General features: G+C 34.1%; 1 protein-coding gene across 3 annotated transcripts in view; it reads left to right on the forward strand.

The window, feature by feature from the left end:
• Nucleotides 1-20,744, forward strand: part of SLC38A6 (solute carrier family 38 member 6) — a 68,418-nt gene that overhangs the window by 27,610 nt on the left and 20,064 nt on the right. For all 3 annotated transcript variants that reach the window (XM_043472232.1, XM_043472233.1, XM_043472236.1), the window contains 3 exons: nt 6,900-6,978; nt 18,211-18,293; nt 18,760-18,818. In XM_043472232.1, coding sequence (XP_043328167.1) covers nt 6,900-6,978; nt 18,211-18,293; nt 18,760-18,818 — 221 coding nt within the window. The remainder of the gene's footprint in view (nt 1-6,899; nt 6,979-18,210; nt 18,294-18,759; nt 18,819-20,744) is intronic.

Consider the following 20,744-nt stretch of genomic DNA (forward strand, 5'->3'; position numbering starts at 1 on the left):
AAGAAATTGAATGTCCATAGTGTTTAGAATTATATGAAAAATAAAAGGTTGAAAATATTGAGGAAAGTTAGATCTTATTCATGTAAAACAGAAAATAAAGTATTTTAAAATCTACTTTTGTGTTAGGTAATCACATCTCAGATTAATGCTTCCTGACTCTTTTATTCTTTGTAACATTTAAACATTTCTCAGTTTTCTTGAGATTCTATGTCCCTGATTAATCTATGAGAAAAGGAAACAGGGCCTTTAGAAGCAAGATGATCATAGATCAAGCAAAATTTTCCTTAATCAATATTTGTTCTGTGAATCTTTCAGTAAGACTCAGTTTATCCCCCACATCTTTGTATTCCATATCTATAAGTAACTTGTTCATTCATTTGGGTTTTTAAGTATCTAGCACTTGGTGTTTAGTAAGTCTTACTTATTATAGGAAGAAAGTAAGGAATAAGAGGAGGAGGAAGAGAAGGAAAAGCCAGCAACCTGGCTTCGAACTCCTTTAAAAGGAAGATCAACTGGGAAGAGAAGACCACACAGAATGCATAAGTGAGCATATGGTTTCTTTAGGGAAGAATCTACTGTCAGAACTTCACAGAAAGTCTTTTTTTCTCCAGTATCAATCACACACCAAGTATTAGTCACAGGGAACTAGTGTGGTCTAACAAATAGATTGGAAAAATCTACTGTCTTTGAAAAATCTCTGAACTTTATGATAGAAAAAAAATGTGACTCATTAAATTTAGTACTCTTATTCTTAGGATTATGGAAACTGTTACCTTTAGAAAATGGAAAGCCACATGGTAAAATACTTCTTAGAAGCAATTCCTGATTGATTCCCAACACTGATGAATTGGGGTTCCAAAACAGACCAGAGCCAGAGAGAGCCCCCAGCTGCCTAGTGCCTCAGGCACCAGAGGGACATTTGCCGAGAGTCATCGCTTATACACAAAGTCAGAAAAGAAGCATCTGGAAGTTTTAATATTTAATGCTGTTACAGGGAAGAGAACTCTGGCTGAGGGCTTGAATTTAGTGGACTATAAGCAAAAGGATTAAGAACTGTAATAGAAAATAAGTACAGGTTTCCATATAGTTCCTCTAATTTTGTTGGATTATGAGAGTCCTTTCCCAAAAACCAAGGTAAGTAGTTAGTTCCATATGTGTTTGCATTTGCATTAGGTTTGTGATAGACCACTCAGTTAGCTAAAATATCCTAGAAATCAAGCAGGAAACTCAAATCATCTTTACTTAAGCTAAGAGAAAGTCCTATTAACTCTGATGAGTATGTGGTAAAAGTGAAGGTAATTGGTGTTTCTGATCTCGTCTCTTGCCCAACTCAAAACGCAAGGAGAGTGGCTCCTAGGAGTATGTTAAATTCTTATTTTGCTTTTCTGAAATATGAAGGACCACTGTTGATAGCATATTCTTTCCTTAGTTCTTTAAAAGAGAATAAAAATTGAATCACTGCTGCATATTGTGAAAGGAGAACCCTAAATATTAGTAGATTTACTGAAACCTCCTGAAATTGCCATAATGACCCAGATTTTGCAGACTGACAGAGAACGCACAGATCTACTCTGGCAGCCTTGATTAACACCTCGGTTTGGGAATCTAAACTTTAAGAGAAACTCAGAGCCCTTTTATATGGTCAAGGGGCACAGTTTCTAAGTCGCATGACCAGAAAGGTATAAATAAGATCATTCTTAGTTGAGAATTATAAAAACGCCAAATTCTCAGTATTTTTCAAAATTGTGATGTAATATTAAATTAGAAACTATTTGGCTTTACTTTATTCCTGAAAAAAAAAAAAACTTGTTGCTATTTTGTTTTGGTAAGACAGGGAAGCCTCAGAAGTACTAGTTTGTACTATCACCTGGGAAACGGATTGGGCGTGCTGTTACAATGCCATCTGCTGGTCAGCTCATCCGTAGTCTTTTTTGAGGCCTGAATAGTATTGTCCAGAAATTCTGGAAAGCTGTCTTAGAGGAGAAATAGAGGAAATTTGGAGGGGGAATCTTTCTCAAAAGTCCTTCCTGACAAAATTTACTGGTTACATGTCACTTTAAAAATGTTTTTGAAAATAATGTATTTCTTAATAAAAAGTTTTGTTGAGGTTTAATTATAAGGTTTTCAGGAGAGTAAATATTCTGGTCAGTTTTTATTCAAGTTTAAGATCTTGATAGATGGTAAAACAAAGATGTATATTTTCCTAGGGTTATGGAAGGGAAAAGTTCCTCCATATATTTTTGATTTCCATTTGTACACTAAGTAGGGAAATGACCTTGTTTTCAAAATTTTTTTTTAAATCCTTTTTAAAAAAGAGATTCTGTTGTGTCCCGTGTTGAGCAGGGATAGCCTTTCAGTGGCATTTGGACATTTAGTAGGAACGCCAGGTTAATAAGACACGTTGAATAGAATAAGCCAGTTGCTATCCATGACTGAAAACATGTTTGAAGTAAAACTGAATCTCTTTTAGAAGGAAAGGCAAACTTGTTATTTCCTCCCGCAGTTCATCTGTGTAGAACTGGCTGACTAATCCTTGAAGAAGCTGCTGAACTTTTTCCAAGTGCTGAAAAACCTAATTCTGTCTTAAAAATAGAGCTGTGCAATCTAACCGTCATATGTGTATTTTAAATGTTTAACAAAAAGGATAATTATTTTTGTAAACTAATGGTTTCTTGGGTCCAAACTCCAATTGAAATCTCCAGACTCCAATTTGTCTTCTTTCTTTTGTTTTTTTTTTTTTGAGGAGTGCTGGGGAAAGTAGCCTATGAGAGAACAGGGTTTGTGGGAAGAGGGACTGATTTTTATTTTTTATTTTTTCAATTTCAGGGTAGTGTTAATATCTCAGATATGTGAGAATAGGAAACTTTCTCTTCTGAGCTACAATGATAGCTGTAGATAAAATAGAATCATTGTGGTAAATCCAGTAGAGTCCTATCATGAGATTCTTTAGCTTGTCTGAGGCATGTTGACTAATCACTTTACCAAACCAGCTATAAAACTGAAATGAAAATACAGGTCAAAGCGAAACGAACATTTTAAGTGTTTTTAGCGCTTCTAACTTAGGTTCTGTGTTATAGAAATTCTTTGTTTTCTTTGAACACAACTGTGAAACGCAGCATTCAGAAACAATTTATTGTTTAAATGGTGATGAAAAAGAATAATTCTGGGGAGTGGTCCTTTTGGTAAACCTTTCTTATTTTTCTTTGCTGTGGTGGATTTCTTCTTCACTTTGCTTCTCTGCACTTTCTCATAGCGTAACAGTTAATAGAGTAGATTTCTCAAGCCAGATGGGCTGTTTCCACCATCACTATCTTGGGTAAGTTAACTCTCCGAGTCTCCATTTCCTCATCTGTGAAATAAAGAATATCTGCCTCACGGGTTTGTGGTGAACAAATAAATTTAAAGAAGAAAGTAACCTGTAAATCACTTGGAATAGGCATCCTAAGCCCCCGCCCCAGTGTTCGCTCTTCTTGTAACTCTCCTCTTCGAGAGCACTTTCCCTTTTTGTGTTTTTGACATCTCTCCCCCCAGCCTCCATGCTCCCAACTCATGTGTTTCTCTTTATGATTAGATCAACCAATATTAATACCTTACCACTTGCTGTTGCCTAATCAAATTTTACCCTATTTTAGTCTTTTCTTAATGTACAGTTGCTTCTCCTCATGGTTTGTATAAAATACTTTCAACTCCTGTGTTTTGATTAAGTTGACAGAGTTTTTATTTCCTTCCAAGGGCAGTTTCTATTAAATGAGTTCTATTAGATAGGTTTAAAATGAGGGAGAAAGGAATAGCTATTTAGTTAATGTGGTGAAACTACATGATTTATAATGGCTGAATACCTGTCACTAAGGTATGTCTTCTAGCCCTAATTCTGGCTTTGGCGGTATGGATGCCATAACCACTTAACTATAACCATGGCTATTGTGGATGACCCTGCTGCAGCTGTTATTTAGAGGACAACATGGTGTGTGTCCTATTAGGAGTCCATACTGTGTATCGATGTCAGCAAAAATCATTTACAATCCTTGCTTATGACCTGTCTGTAAGATAAGTCCTTAAACACTTCCTTATGCTATTAATAGAACACATGAGATGAAAGGTGTGGCAGGCAACTTTTGGAGTTAGTGAACCTTCCTGCGATGCAGGCGGATTCTTTACCAACTGAGCTATCAGAGAAGCCACTGGAAAAAACAATGGATACATAAGCATTCCTATTGATTTTATATTTTTGAAGCTTTTCCACTTTATTTTACTGAGCTGATTATTCTTTTTATGTAAATCTAATTAAGATGTATTCCTAACTTAATGTATATTTATCATATGTTAAGGTGCCAGTCCTTGCATGCAAGTTTACTTGTGGTTAGGAAGAAATAATCTATACAGTGAAAAGAGTGGCATCTTTCTTTGTTTCATCAGTTTTTCCCCCACATGAGCTCTGTGGTTTTGTAGCTCTTAAAACAAACACCAGCATTCTCTAAGAAAGGAGCAATATTTTACATGTTTTGTTATGTTTATATCTTGTATACTGAGACTCTTTTTGAGAGAGAGGCATATGTTTGATGAGTTCATATTTCTTGAAATATACATGATTCTCTAGACTGGAATCTAATGAAATAGGACTCCCATTTGAAAACCAAAGAGTTAAGGCTACAACAGAGGATAAACGTGATCAAATGATTAGCCAGGGGCTAATAGAAATTCTGGGAAGAATGACAGATTGTATATTAGGAAGAAATAGGATCTCATATTCATTGAAGCTTTTTACAACTAAAGATCTAAAAGAAATAATAGAAAATTGCTGAAAGAGATGAATGTCTGAAACCTTAGTAAAGCATGTGGTATTGGATTAATCCAAGCAAGAAAGACTGATGGACAGATAATAAATTACATTGTGTAGGAAGTCTGCATTCCTTGTTTAAAAGGTACTTTTGTCTTTTTTTTTCTTGCAAGATATATTTAAGTAGCCCTAGGCCAGTTTCAGAAAATTCAGCTCATGATTTTCATCATCACACCATATGTGTATGATTCTTTGGAATAGATAAAGTATTGCAAACAAAGACCCCCAAATTCTTGACTAGAGAAGGTTAATCTAAACCTTCCTTCTGTTCTGTACCAAACTGGTAGCATTTTTCCATATGAGAATATGAATGACTTAGAATATCTTTCCACATACAATTAATTGTGATGTCCCGTAACTAACAAAGCATTTGAAGAAATGTACTGTACTTCTGCTGACTAAAAGGCTTTATTTCAACAGCTGTACTTCTGCTGGGAAAAAAAAAGTCATAAACTGGAACGTATGAATATGTGTATTTTCACTGAAGGGAAGTGGCCATTAACTGTTCTAAATTTTACTTAGCCATAGGTACATGTTGTTTTATTTTTTTAAAAAATGAGAGTGTATGTGTTTGTATGTGTAAGTATTGCCTATCTTCATATAAACTTATACACAAACTAGTATATAACCTCTTCCCCCCCAGGGTTGAGCAGTCATGCAGCACTGTAATAATTGTGAAGCTCAGCTACTTTTAAATTTGTTGGTTGAAAAATATACATTCCTTTTTTTAACCTCTTTGAGCTTTTCAATCAGTTTTTCCTCAGATTTTTGCCATTCAGACTTGGCATTCATTTATGTTCTTGGTTTTTGTAGGTCCAAGGAGAAAGTGAAATGTTTCCTGAAATATAAATAAGTAATAAAATTAACATGCACACAGAGTGCTCTCTATTCTTCATGGACATATTCTTGTTGGCTCTTTTTAAATATATACTTAATCTCTAGGGGAAACAGAGATTATTACTCTGTTAAACTGACTCCAAATCATCTGGGTTTCTGTACGTTACTTAAGCATTTAAGTTTAAGCTCAAGTATTTACATATAAATGAATTCTCTATTCTGTAACCATATGAAAACATTTCCCAGTGTGGGATGGAAAGTTTATAAGATGTGAGGTTTTTTTTTTTTATAGCTACACCAGAAATAGGATCATTATTAAAATGCTGTAAAAGATGGTTATTTCTTGGATCCTGTCTGATAGAATGTGAGAAATATTGCTAACTTTGGGTTTTGTTTACATAATACAAAGGAGCCCTGTTAATAAAACAGAATAATAATTGTAAGTTTTGTCCCTTTAATGTGCTTAATAATTTAAATTGAATCTTTTCTAATCTGTTTTGGAGAGCAATTTAAAATGTAACTCAATTTACATTTTGCTATTGTTTTATAATAGCATGAGTCCAAAGTGTGCATGGAAAGACCGTAGAAGAGAAAGAGAAGAAGTGAGACTACTAGGGGGAGGTCTGTCTCTAATAAGCAAGAACAAATAATTAGATTTATTAGCTATACTTATTTATCTCTATTTCTATATTAATTGTTGCTAAACTAGTCTCTAATGCCTTGTACTGGGAGATAGCATTAAGAGTTTTTTCCTAGCTTCATGGGAAGATCCCCTGGACTAGGAAATAACAACCCATTCCAGTATTCTTGCCTGGGAAGTTTCCATAGACAGAGGAGCTCGGTGGGCTACAGTCCATGGGGTCACAGAGTCAGATATGACTGAGCACTCACATACGCATGCACACACACAAGCAAAATTTTGTTTCTAAGTGGGTTGTAATCAAGACCCTTTCTCTTACCTAAATCTTTTGCCTTGAACTTGAAATGTAAACAAAAGATACCTAATGAGCTTACCAATTATTCTTCTCTACAAAGAATATTAATTATTTATCTTTATTTATCTCTATTCCTGGTATGTATCCTTCTTTGAGGACAGTGCAGTATGAATTAACCTTCCACATGCCGTCATAGCCCAAATCGGTATCCGTGTTTCTAAATAAGATTGTTCTGTAAATGGTTAAAAGTTATAGGATTCTAATAGGAACTCTTTTTATTCTGTCTGCAGCTATGTCATCTTATCTTTTAATCATTAAAACAGAACTTCCTGCTACTATTTCAGAATTTTTATCTGGAGACTACAGTGGGTAAGAAAAAGTATTTCACATTGTATTCATTTATCTATTAATTCAATAAATATCTATTAAGCCCTTGTGGGAAACAAGATAAATGTAGTTCCTGCCCTCAAGACCCTTACAAAGTTATGCAGAGACAGTAGTCATAGAGGAGGAAATCCTGCAGACCGCTGGTGGTATCCCATTATGTGCAGAACACTGGTCTGGGAACTCTCTGACAGGCCAATGTCAATCCTTGCTTTCCATGGGGGCATGAAAGAGCAGGACAAGAATGAGCCAGCTCTTCGAGAAGAGTAGAGGAGAAATTTCTAGATATGAAAGATTGCCTGGAAGAGTGGGGAAGCTGAAAGCACTGACGTTAAAGGTCTTAAAGTAGGGGAGCAGATAATCCTGCTGTCACTTTTCAGCAAACCACAGTGATAAAGAGAAATCAGAGTGATAAAGTTACAGCATACTTGAGTAAAATCCTGTTATAAAGCATTATTGGGAAAAAAATTGTTTCATTTCCTGTTTTTAACAATATTATATATAATACTAAATCATGTTATACTGCCCTTCTCCTTTCTTTTTTTTTTTTATAAAAACACTGGGTTCTAAAGACTATTAACTCATCTTTTTTTATGAGGAAAAAACTCCAAATTAATTATACTTTTCCTCTTACTATATATAACATGAAATTTTGAGAAAAACAAACTTGAAAGGGCTAAATGAATCCTTTTAATTGTCATCAGATTAATTCATATAATTTCTAAATCACAACACCAAAACCCATCAGACCTTTCTATTTAAATATTTGGTTGTTTTGCTCCAATATTTTGTTCCAACTTGTTCTGGATTGCAGGGCAAGTTTTCAAAATTGAGTTTTAGCTTTTACAAGTTGGCTTCCATGAAAGAATTCTACTTAGACAACTGCAAATACATATTTATAAGAAAAATATGATATAATTTAGATCTGAATAGGAACTATGAAGATAATGTGATTGAAAAAAAAGTAAGAAGTCCTTACTGATTTTTCATCCTTGGATGATGAAAAGTACTTTTGTGTTGTACTTTACAGTTTACAAAGTTTCCATATTCATTGTCACATTTGATACTTAGAGATACCTTGTTTTATCTGTAGCTTTATCTAGTTTTAAGTTTTATGCTCTTATTTTGATAAACAATTGCTAAATGACACACCTATGTAAAATTTGCTTTTACATTTGCTGTAAGAAATAGTGAGGACAACTTCTATTACTCAAAAAATTCTATGCCATAAATTTCCATTATAATTTAGGGCTAAGAAACTCGAGGCAATAAGAGGTAAAATGAAGAATGTTAGGTTAAGAGTAAGGAAACATGTGTTCTATTCATTTCATATTCAGTAATCTCAGGAAATTAATTTAACTTCTTTGGCCGTATAACTTAATTTTGAGCCTGAAGTTTCTTTATCTGGTGTTATGGTGGTACCTGTATTGCCTTCTTAACAAAGTTGTTGGGATGGCCAAATAAGATATACATATACATGCTTTTGTACGCTGATAGTATAATGTAAATGTGGGAAATCAAGCAACTCCGTAATATTGTATGTCAGTTATAACTCAATTTTTAAAAAGAAATTGCAATAATAACTGTATAAAGGTGGTTTTTCCCTATGTGCTCTAACTGCCAGAAAGGTCAAAGTCAAATTTAAATGTATTGCATTAACTGTGTTAATCTTAATAGTTGCCACTTGTGTTCTTTCTTTTTCTTGATCCTGAATTTGGTGACTTCTATTTGCTTTTTTTATGCCATGTGTCTTTGCGGAAAGAAGAGGGACAAAAATACATACAAAGTTTTAGAAATAATTAAGGTAGTATGTGACAGAGTTGCTATTAAAACTTAGGTCTTCTTTCTTTAAAAGTGATACTTTTACCATAGCCTCATTTTAAATCAGTTGTCATTTACTTATTTTCTCTAATTTGTTTAAAGAAATAAATAAAAAGTAACTTCCATCTTATTCATATTAGTAGAAAATTGATCAATTATTTTTATGTCAGAAATGAATTTTTAAAACTGTATATACTTCAAAATACTGTGAACAGTTTGCAACATCTGTTACAATGTTTTAAAATTGCTTATCTTGTTTTAAATGTAATATATATTCACTTACTTTGGATTTCAAAGTTTTCAAAAGCATTAGTATGTGACTAATTGTATTAATTGGTTAGAATGCAGATAAATCATGTCTTTAAAGTTTAATACTATGAAAAAAGTTTAATACTATGAAATAATTAAGAAATAAATGTTACGGTAATTGATTTGACTACCTAGCACAGTTTATTTCTAGGTCGAGTTACAGAGCAATATTTCTTCTGTGAGATCAATGTAATATTGGTATACTTTTAGGTTTTGAGTTACAATAAATTGCAGTTAAGAATTTTCACTTGTGCTTATGTTCTGTGTTATATGTGAGATTTGATGTACCTTTGTGAAAAATAAACCTTTATAAAGATGTTATCAAAAAGAAACTACTGTTATAATATTCTAGTTTCAAAAATTATTATTAGAAGTCAGAAGCTATAATACTTATACCAAATTTTTATGAGGCATCTATATTTTTCATAGAGTAACATTTTTAAAAAATCTGTGGCTGTTACAACTTGGAAACTCTGTGTTAACATTTAATGATCTTGTCAGCAGAATATGATTGACACAATTAAGTTGTCTTGCATTTGAGTTACATAATTGATATGGGATGTGAGTAAGATCCTAATTCAGAACATATGATACTCTTGTTCCATTCCATTCGAGAATGAAATTAAAGCAACTTATAAATAAATCTGGTTTTCATTAAAATCTGGGGAAAAAAATCTGCATGCCAAAGCATTTGCAATACAGCTAGGGATCTATACTCTATATTTCATACTTGGAACAATTTTATCATATAGGATTAAATCCACAGATCACACGAGTTTTCTAGGAAGTATAAAACTTTTTACTCTAATTCTTTTGGCTTGAATAGAACGTATATTTAGATCACAGTAGGAAACAGGGGTTCTGTTAGATAACTCTTTTCTTCCCCCACTTAGGAAAAATTTTAAGGTTAGCATATTATTCTGAAATCTTGATTTTTCAATTGTGCTTCTGTGATTTCTTTGTACTAGCTTGTATTTCTCAAGCTGGAAAGTTTAGTCATTTCTGCTCTAAACTTTTGTAAAGTTTAGTCATTTCTGCTCCTTGGAAAATATCCATTGCCAAATACAATTCAGTTGATTGTGACATGCACATGAAATTTGAACTAATTTTGCTGTTCATTACTGTATTGCCTTGATTGTTGACAAATGGTAAAGAAAAGCATTGTATTTATAATTGGCTGTGTTAACATAAACTTAATATGAGATAAGAAATGACTAATAGTAATCAGTAGCAAAACTAGGGATAGAGAAATATTTTGTAAAAAAGTTCTTTTTAATATCAGAGATTAAAAGTGTAGTCTTGTGAAGAGGAGAGTGTAAAGAAATCACAGTCTTGAGAAAAATGAGGCCATAAATTCAGTGACTATTCAAGAACAGAGAGTATTTCCATTGCTTCTGTTACTAAGATCATCATTGTCCTTTTGCTGATTTTGTAGACATATACAATGAACCAGATGATATCTGAGGTCCCTTCTAGCTCTAACATTCCATAACTCCAAGATTCCGAGTTACCACTGGGAGGAGGTGAACTTTTATCTTCAAACCCAAAGCTTTGGGCAGTCGTGTGACTTCCATGGACATGAGTGAATGGTGATCTGAAATAATGTAAAGTTATAAAGTATAATACATAATAGTAAATGTTACAGAGTTCAGGATTTCAAAGTGTTCCTAAGATTCTTAACGCAGGAGAAAAGAATCTTTGGTCCATAAGATTAATGTGCTCCCTTTGCCCAACTCTTGCTTCGTGACAGGAGGGACAGCAGAACTAACAGATGGAGTCTTCTTTGGTGTGCCTCTGGGCCTTTTTTTCTCCTGGCGCTGCAACTGTCTGAGTCTGTTTTGGGTCACAGAAGGAAAGAGATTTCAGGCATGGAGCCCTGGGCTTTTTGCCAGCTTTAGAAATTTAGTTGCCAGGTGTTCCTCGGTGAGGGATATTTTGAAGTTCTCATTTTCATGCGTATTCAAGAGTGAGTAGAAGACGAATATGCCAGGAAGAGTCATGTTGTATTTGTAATCTCCATGCTCTCTTAGAACCTCCTGCATACCAGGACTTGAGGGGCATGTGCAGATGTAGAGAGCACAGCTTCAGGCCCACTAGCTAGAAATACTTGTGTGCAGGATTTAGTGTCTGGCATGTGCATTTCCTAAAGACATGAGTTAGGGTGGAGAAGCACAAGCTATGATCATGGTGTTTCTTCAGCTGCTGCTCCTTCTCTTGTCCTGTTAAAGAGGAAGTTGTCAGCACCCAACAGTACCTTTTCAAGATACACTAAAGAGGACTTCTTCATAAACTAAAGAGACACAGTGAATCATAATGTTTGTGTTAGAACCCATGGGTTGAAGCTGATTTAAAGGAAAACCTTTTCTTTCTTTTTTTTAAAAATTGAGATATTGATGCTTATGTTGGTGCTTAGTTGCTTCAGTCATGGCCGACCCTTTGTGACCCCATGGACCACAGCCTGCCAGGCCCCTCGGTCCATGGGGATTCTCTTGACAAGAATACTGGAGTGGGTGGCGCTTCCCTCCTCCAGGGGGTCTTCCTGACCCAGGGATTGAACCCATGTCTCCTGCATTGCAGGCAGAGTCTTTACTGCTGAGTCACTGGGGTTAACATATAGCATTATCAACTATATATTGTGTAAGTTTAAGGTATCCAATGTGTAAATTTGATACACATATATTGTGGTATGATTACCACTGTAGTGTTTAGCTGATACCTCCATTACCTCACATAATTATCATTTCTTTTTTGTGGTGAGAATATTTAAGATTCTGTCTCTTAGCAACTTCCAAGTATATAAAATAATTCTGTTAACTATAATCACATTGCTTTGCATTAGATTCCCAGAACTTATTCATCCTCTAACTGCAAATTTGTACCATTTGACCAACATCTCCTCCATTCCCTTACCTACCAGCCCCTGCTAACCACCATTCTACTGTTTCTTAAATTCCACATATACATGATATACAGTATTTGTCTTTTTCTGTCTGACTTATCTCTCTTAGCATAATGTCCTCAGTGTCCATCAGTGTTGTCACAAATGGCAAAATACCTTTCTCATGGCTGAATAATATTCCAGTGTGTGTTTGTGTGTGTTTTACCACATTTTCTTTATCCCTTCATCCATTAACAGACACTTAGGTTGTTTCCATGTCTTGGCTACTGTGAATAATAGCCTATAAACATGGGAGTGCAGATATCTTTTTGATATCCTGTTTTCATTTTATTTAAATATATGCCCAGATATGGGATTGTTGGATCAATCATGTGGTAGTTCTGCTTTTAATTTTTTGAGGAACTAACTTACTATTTTCCATAGTGGCTGAACCAATTCTCATTCCCTCCAAAAGTGCACAAATCTTTCTTTTTCTCCACATCCCTGCCAATACTTGTTGTCTCTTGTCTTTTTGATAATAGGTGTGAGGTGATATTTCCTTGTGATTTTGATTTGTATTTCCCTGATTACTGTCTTTTCATGTACCTGTTAACCATTCATATATCACCTTTGGGAAAAAATATCTATTTATTTACTTTGCCCATTTTAAAATTGGATTTGTTTGATATTTTTGCTGTTGAATTATAAGAGTTCTCTATATATTTTGAATATTAGCCCTTTATCAGATATATGATTTGGAAATATTTTCTCTCATTCTGTAGACTGCCTTATTATTCTGGTAATTGTTTCTTATATTGTGCAAAACTTTTCATTTTGATATAGTTCCATTTATGTTTGCTTTTGTTGTTTGTGCTTTTGGTGTCATATTAAAAAAAAATTGTTGCCAAGACCAATGTTAAGAAGCTTTTTCTTTATGTTTTCTCTATAAATTTTATAGTTTCAGGTTGTACATTTTTTATTTCAAGTTAATTTTTGTGAGTGGTGTAAGATAGATTTCATTTTTCTGTATATGGCTATCCAGTTTCCTCAGTATAATTTTTTGAAAAGACTCCCACTAAATATTCCTGAGTCCTTTCTCAAATATTAGTTGACAGTATATGGGGTGGGAGAGTGTGCCTAGACTCTATAGTCTGCTGTTTTGAACCATGTGTCTTTTTTTATGCCAGTACTATACTGTTTTGATTACTAAAGCTTTGCAGTATACTTTGAAGTCAACTTTGTTTTCTTTCTCAGGATTGCTTTGGCTATTTGGAGCCTTTTGTAGTTCCATACAAATTTTAGAATTTTTGTTCTATTTTGAGAAAAAACTGTCATTGGGACTTGATAGGGATTGCATTGACTATAGATAGCTTTGGATAGTTTGGACATTTTAACAATGTTGATTATTCTAATCCATTAACACAGACAGGTTATCTTTCTTGTTGTTTGTGTCTTCAATTTCTTTCATTTAAGTTTGACTGTCTTTCACTTCTTTGGTTAAATATTTATAAGTATTTTATTGCTTTCATGCTATTGTGAGTGGGATACAGACCAGGAGCTGACTGTGGCTGAGATCATGAACTCCTTATTGCCAAATTCAGGCTTAAATTGAAGAAAATAGGGAAAACCACCAGACCATTCAGGTATGACCTAAATCAAATCCCTTACAATTATACAGTGGAAGTGACAAATAGATTCAAGGGATTAGATCTGATAGATAGAGTACCTAAAGAACTATGGACGGAGGTTCGTGACATTGTGCAGGAGGCAGTGATCAAGACCATCCCCAAGAAAAAGAAATGCAAAAAGGTAAAATGGCTATCTGAGGAGGCCTTACAACTAGCTGAGGAAAAGAAGAGAAGCTAAAAGCAAAGGAAAAAAGGAAAGATATACCCATTTGAATGCAGAGTTCCAAAGAATAGCAAGGACAGATAAGAAAGCCTTCCTCAGTGATCAATGCAAAGAAATAGAGGAAAATAACAGAATGAGAAAGACTAGAGATCTCTTCAAGAAAATTAGACATACCAAGGGAACATTTCATACAAAGATGGGCATAATAAAGGACGTAAATGGTATGGACCTAACAGAAGCAGAAGATATTAAGAAGAGGTGGCAAGAATACACAGAAGAACTATACAAAAAAGATCTTGATGACCCAGATAACCATGATGGTGTGATCACTCACCTAGAACCAGACATCCTGGAGTCCGAAGTCATGTGGGCCTTAGAAAGCATCACTACGAACAAAGCTAGTGGAGGTGATGGAATTCCAGTTGAACTACTTCAAATCCTGGACGATGATACTGTGAAAGTGCTGCACTCAATATGCCAGTAAATTTGGGAAACTCAGCAGTGGCCCAGGACTGGAAAAGGTCAGTTTTCATTTCAATCCCAAAGAAAGGCAATCTCAGAGAATGTTCAAACTACCACACAATTGCACTTATCTCACTCGCTTGCAAAGTAATGCTCAAAATTCTCCAAGCCAGGCTTCAACAATACAAAGAACCATGAACTTCCAGATGTTCAAGCTAGATTTAGAAAAGGCAGAGGAACCAGAGATCAAATTGCCAACATTTGCTGGATCATCGAAAAAGCAAGAGAGTACCAGAAAAACATCTATTTCTGCTTTATTGACTATGCCAAAGCCTTTGACCATGTGGATCACAACAAACTGTGGAAAATTCTGAAAGAGATGGGAATACCAGACCACCTGACCTGCCTCCTGAGAAATTTGTATGGAAACCAAAAAGCAACAGTTAGAACTGGACATGGAACAACAGACTGGTTCCAAATTGGGAAAGGAGTACATCAAGGCTGTATATTGTCACCCTGCTTATTTAACATCTATGCAGAGTACATTATGCAAAATGCCGGGCTGGATGAAGCACAAGCTGGAATCAAGATTGCTGGGAGAAATATCAGTAACCTCAGACATGCAGATGACAACACCCTTATGGCAGAAAGCGAAGAAGCACTAAAGAGGCTCTTGATGAAAGCGAAAGAGGAGAGTGAAAACGTTGGCTTAAAACTCAACATTCAGAAAGCTAAGATCATGGCATCCAGTCCCATCACTTCATGGCAAATAGATGTGGAAACAATGGAAACAGCGAGAGACTTTATTTTCTTGGGCTCCAAAATCACTGCAAATGGTGACTGCAGCCATGAAATTAAAAGACGCTTGCTCCTTGGAAGAAAAGTTATGACCAAGCTAGACAGCATATTAAAAAGCAGAGACATTCCTTTGCCAACAAAGGTCTGTTGAGTCAAGGCTATGGTTTTTCCAGTAGTCATGTATGAATGTGAGAGTTGGACTATAAAGAAAGCTGAGTGCTGAAGAATTGAAATTTTTGAACTGTGGTGTTGGAGAAGACTCTTGAGAGTCCCTTGGACTGCAAGGAGATCAAACCAGTCAATCCTAAAGGAAATCAGTCCTGAATATTCATTGGAAGGATTGATGCTGAAGCTGAAACTCCAGTACTCTGGCCACCTGATGCGAAGAACTGACTCCTTGGAAAGGACCCTGATGCTGGGAAGGATTGAAGGTAGGAAGAGAAGGGGAAACAGAGGATGAGATGGTTGGATGGCATCACCAACTCGATGGACATGAGTTTGAGTAAACTCCGGGAGTTGGTGATGGGCAGGGAAGCCTGGCATGCTGCAGTCCATGGGATCACAAAGAGTCGGACATGACTGAACTACTCAACTGATTGTTTTATTTCTTTTTCAGTACTTGTTAGTTTATAAAAATACAACTGATTTCTGTGTGTTGTTCATGTATCATTCAGCTTTATAATATTTTTTGATTAGCTCTAACAGTTTTTTTGGTTGAAGTCTTTAGAATTTACTATATATAAGATCATATCTGCAAATAAAGAAAGATTTAGTTCTTATTCAATTTGGATGCCACTTAGTTCTTTATTTTGCCTTATTGTTTTAGCTAGGACTTCCAGTACTATGTTGAATAAGAATGGTGAGGGTAGGCATCCTGGTCTCATTCTTGACCTTAAAGGAAAAACTTTAAGCCTTTCACTGTTGAGTATGATATTAGCTGTGAGCTTGTTATACACGGCTCTTATGTTGAGATTTGTTCCCTCGTCTACGGCCACACCACCCTGAACGCGCCCGATCTCGTCTGATCTCGGAAGCTAAGCAGGGTCGGGCCTGGTTAGTACTTGGATGGGAGATTTGTTCCCTCTGTACTAAATTTGTTGAAGTTTTTTTTTTTTTAATCATAAATGAATGTTGTGTTTTGTCACATGCTTTTTTGGCATCTATTTTTTTAATCATATGTTTTTAACATATTTTTATAAAACATATTTTTTAACATTTTTATTATATGTCTTAACATATTTGACCATGTGTTTTTTATTTTTCATTCTGTTAATGTGCTATATCATGTTGACTGAGTTTCGTATGTTGATCCATCCTTGCATCCTATGGATAAATCCCAGTTGATCATAATATATGATGCTTTTAATGTGCTATTGGATTTGGTTTACTAATATTTTGTTGAGAATTTTTATAGTATATTCACCAGGGATATTCTGTAAGTTTTGTTTTCTGTAATGTTCTTTTGTGGCTTTCATAGTAGGGCATGCTGACCTTATAAAATGAGTTTGGAACTGTTCTTTCCTGTCCAATTTTTGGGAAGAGTTTGAGAAGCACTGGCATTAGTTTTTCTTGAAATGTTTGGTGGAATTTGCCAGTGAAACCATCTGGTCCTGGGCTTTTCTTTTTTAGTAGGTTTTTTTATTACTGGTGCAGTGACCTTACTCATTATTGGTCTGTTTATATTTTTTAGTTCTTTATGATTCAGTCTTGGTACACTGTATGTTTCTAGGAATTTGTCCATTTTCTTAATTTAACATGGCAGTGGGAGACTTTGACTATCTGGTAGTGAAAGGATACACTATAGTCAACTAGAAATTCAGAGAACATCTAACAAAGGACTTGAAAAAGTAATACCTTATACCTTTGATGCTCCCAGCTCTCATATTAGCATGAATTTTACTTTGTTACCATTTTGCATGTACACATGCATATATTTCAGAGTGAAAATGATAGCTTCTTTACAGAAAATTTAGAAGACAAAGCAAATAAAAATTATACATAATACCATCTCTTACCTAATCCCTGCTATCATTTTATTTCCTTTGAACTTTTCCCCCAAAACATTTTTAAAACATAGTTAATAATCATTATTTTGTATTTTTATCATTAGTATTTTCTGTTTTAGTAAACTGTCTTTTTAAAAAAAATAAAAATTGTTTAACATTCCATTGAGTATGCTATTTTTGACAAACATTTTCTATTGTTGGTTATATAAGATTTTCCCTCAAATTTTTAATATTATAATAATGTTATACTCACAGCTTCATGCACATAGAATTCTTTATAGCTTAGGTTATTCTTTCAGAGTAGATTACCATACATTATCAGTATTTTTCCAAAAGATAGTGCTAATTGACAAGATCACTAACAAGGTGTGAAGGACCAATTATTCACATCCTTGAATATTAATTTTTAAATATTTTTACTCACTCTCAATAGCCTTATTACTTATTTCTTTAATTAGCATCAGAGATTGGATTTTTCTTCATGTATATTTACTAGTTGTACTTCTTTTATGAATTGCTTAATTTTTATATACCAAAGCAAAGTCTTTACTATTAAATTCTTAGGGAATTAAGTCTGATTTTTAAAAACTTCAACACATGTATTTTTATATTGAAACTTTAAAACCATGTATATGCCACCAATACACAAAATAAAGATTTCTCAGTGCTGATACATAGAAATATCTGCTTTTGGTATTTTAAGTATATCTTTCTGACTTTTTTACAACTGTGCATCCATTTTTTTAAATAATCAAATACACCATCACACATTTACCTACCTTTTCTCACTCAGTATTCTATTACCTTTATATGAAAAATGTAATATGTTTTCTCCTAGTAATTCATGCCCTTTCCTGAAAAATTTAAAAATATGTAAAATCACTGAATAAGAAGAAAAATTATCCATCATTCTACCATGCAGATATAATGGCTATAAATATAGTTCCTTTCCATTTTAGTGAACCTTTATTTTCCCTCAAACTTGTTATCATATTAAATTATTTATGATATATTCAATATATTATTTTATTATAAAATATGTCAAGGTGGTTTTAGTAGCTCTGTACCTAAAGTAGAACTTTTCCCTTATAGGTCTTGGTATCTTGATGGAGACACACTACTACTAATCATTTGTGTTGGCATTGTGTTCCCTCTTGCACTTCTTCCTAAAATAGGTAAGTCTTTATAGAAGAGGATGTTATTTGTTTGTAAGAAAAGAGAAAAAAAATAATGTTAAGGGGCTTTTAAATTTCACAGTTGCACAGTTTTATCAGAAGGTGATTGTGAATAATTTTGAACTTGGATTTATTTCAGGTTGTTCAGCCTTCAGCCCTGCCTAGTTAACCTATTACTTGGTTTGCAGTAGTATTTTGTCTGCCCCACTAAAATAAAATCTTTACAGCAGAACATTAAAGAGCAGCCTTTCCTTACAGTGTACCATTAGTGGTAAGCCAGTTCCAATTCTGCCATACAGAGCTACATAAACGATCTGTGACAGATAGTTGGAATGTTGTTATTCTCAGCCCTAAGCCCCAGATACCAAGCACTATAATAAAAAACATGCCCAAGATGTATAGCTTTAGCTGCATGTTAGGATCACTTTCCTTATAAATTGCTTTTTATTTTACTGTTATTTTACAGGCTTTCTTGGCTACACAAGTAGTTTATCATTTTTCTTTATGGTGTTCTTTGCTCTTGTGGTAAGTTTAAAATATACTATATTACTTATCTCCTCACCAAAATTGAAATCATTGTGTTAATGTCTTTTTTTTCTCTTTACTCTGTTTTTTATTGAAAAGGTATCCCATTTTATTTCAATGTGTTATTAAAAGCACTTTTATTCTGCAAAACTGCTTCCTTCATAGTATCTGTTTTGAAGAAACTTAGCAAGGACAGCATTTCAGGTTCAGTTTCCCTTGTGGTTAACTAGAGAGAAGAGCACACCAGTTCTGTTAAAACCTTGGAGTATAATTCTTTGAGTAAGTCTAAGTATTCATTTATTTCTGTACCAGATTGTGTATGTATGTGTATGTTTTGGTGGTTCTCAAGCATAAGAATCAGGCTGGTTCTAAGCTGTAAAATCAATTTGAATCCTAATCATCTTAATTTTAAAACTTAGTTCCAATAATGAAACCAGAGTTTCAGGGGTTTACCCATTGAAGAGATCTAGTAAGAATTGGAGTGCCTGAATTCTCTCCCATCTGATTTATTAAGCATTGGTTAAGCTCTCATGAAGCTGACTGCACAGAAATACTGTTTTTCACACGTGGAATATTTTTTAAAATTAACTCATTTTAATTATAGGAAAAACATCTCTCAGATGGTAAACTTGTTTATAAAATAATTTAACATGAAGATAAAAGAGAATTTAAATTTCTGATTTCCTTTTAATTCTTCTAAAACAGATCTTAATATTCCAAAGACTATATCTTTGTGTGAAATTCTGGGGGGAAAGATCCTTTTTCTTTTTGCTCAGCAGCTTATTCCACAGTCATTATCTGTCCAACCTTAAGTAGAATTTAACATTTTAAACTTTCCAAAATACATGCCTAAATGGCTTGATTAAACTCTTAAAATCATAAGCTTATTTAAACTCTCCTGTGTTATTGAGAAATGAATGAAAGAAACATGCCATCCAAAAGAGCAAGACAACACATCATTAGTTAAACCATATGATAGAACCAGATTTCCAAGCTGTCAAAACAATCTAGGGTGCATATAACTTAGGCTAAACTATCTTCTGGGATACAAGGATAAAATAACTTTAGATTATTTAAATGAAGTGAAAGTGACCCTGGTTTCAGTATACGGGAATATTTATTTAATGAATGCTCTTAAAACTAAAAATACTTGACAGAGTTTCCATTTAACTATTTGTTGAACTTACCAACATTATAATCATTGCCCTCCCTCCACAAATTGTCTGACTTGTATCTTATAAGTGAATTGAACATACACTTATTTAAAAGATCTTCTTATTGAGATATAATTGACATACAGTGCTGTGTAAGTTTAGGGTGTGCATCATGATGACTTAACTTACATATACTGTGAAATGATTACTACAGTGTTTACTTAACATAGGCACACTTCTTAGGTATCACATTAAGAGGGGAGCAAAAAATATTTCCATCATAATTTGATTGTTGAAAAGCATCTACATGGTTAAGAGTGGCCTGTATTTGCAAATGAACATATAGATATTAAAGAGAATCAGTACACATAACATTGAATATTTTCTTCACAGATAATTGACCACACAGTGTTGCATAGGTAGGAGTAATTTGGTTTTTATAGCCAACAGTTTGAAGCAGGTAAAATATATTGATACGACACATCTATTGTAGTTTTCACAATATTCTTTTCTGTCATGGCAGATACTCTTTAATTCGATGCAGATTTCTCCTGTAGCTGTCATATGGAAATAATACCCTTATCCTACTTTACAAACCATCTGCTCAGATTTTTACCTTTGAGCACAATTTAAATTTGGTCTACTATGAGGCAGTGAAGACACGCTATATCCTTCCTTCTTAATTCTCTTTTAATTGGCATGTAGGCATACCTAAGAGATATTGCAGGTTCAGTTCTGGACCATTGCAATAAACCTAGTCAAGCACATCATT

The sequence above is a fragment of the Cervus canadensis genome, chromosome 6 (genome assembly GCF_019320065.1).
Source record: "Cervus canadensis isolate Bull #8, Minnesota chromosome 6, ASM1932006v1, whole genome shotgun sequence".
Classification (NCBI taxonomy): domain Eukaryota; kingdom Metazoa; phylum Chordata; class Mammalia; order Artiodactyla; family Cervidae; genus Cervus; species Cervus canadensis.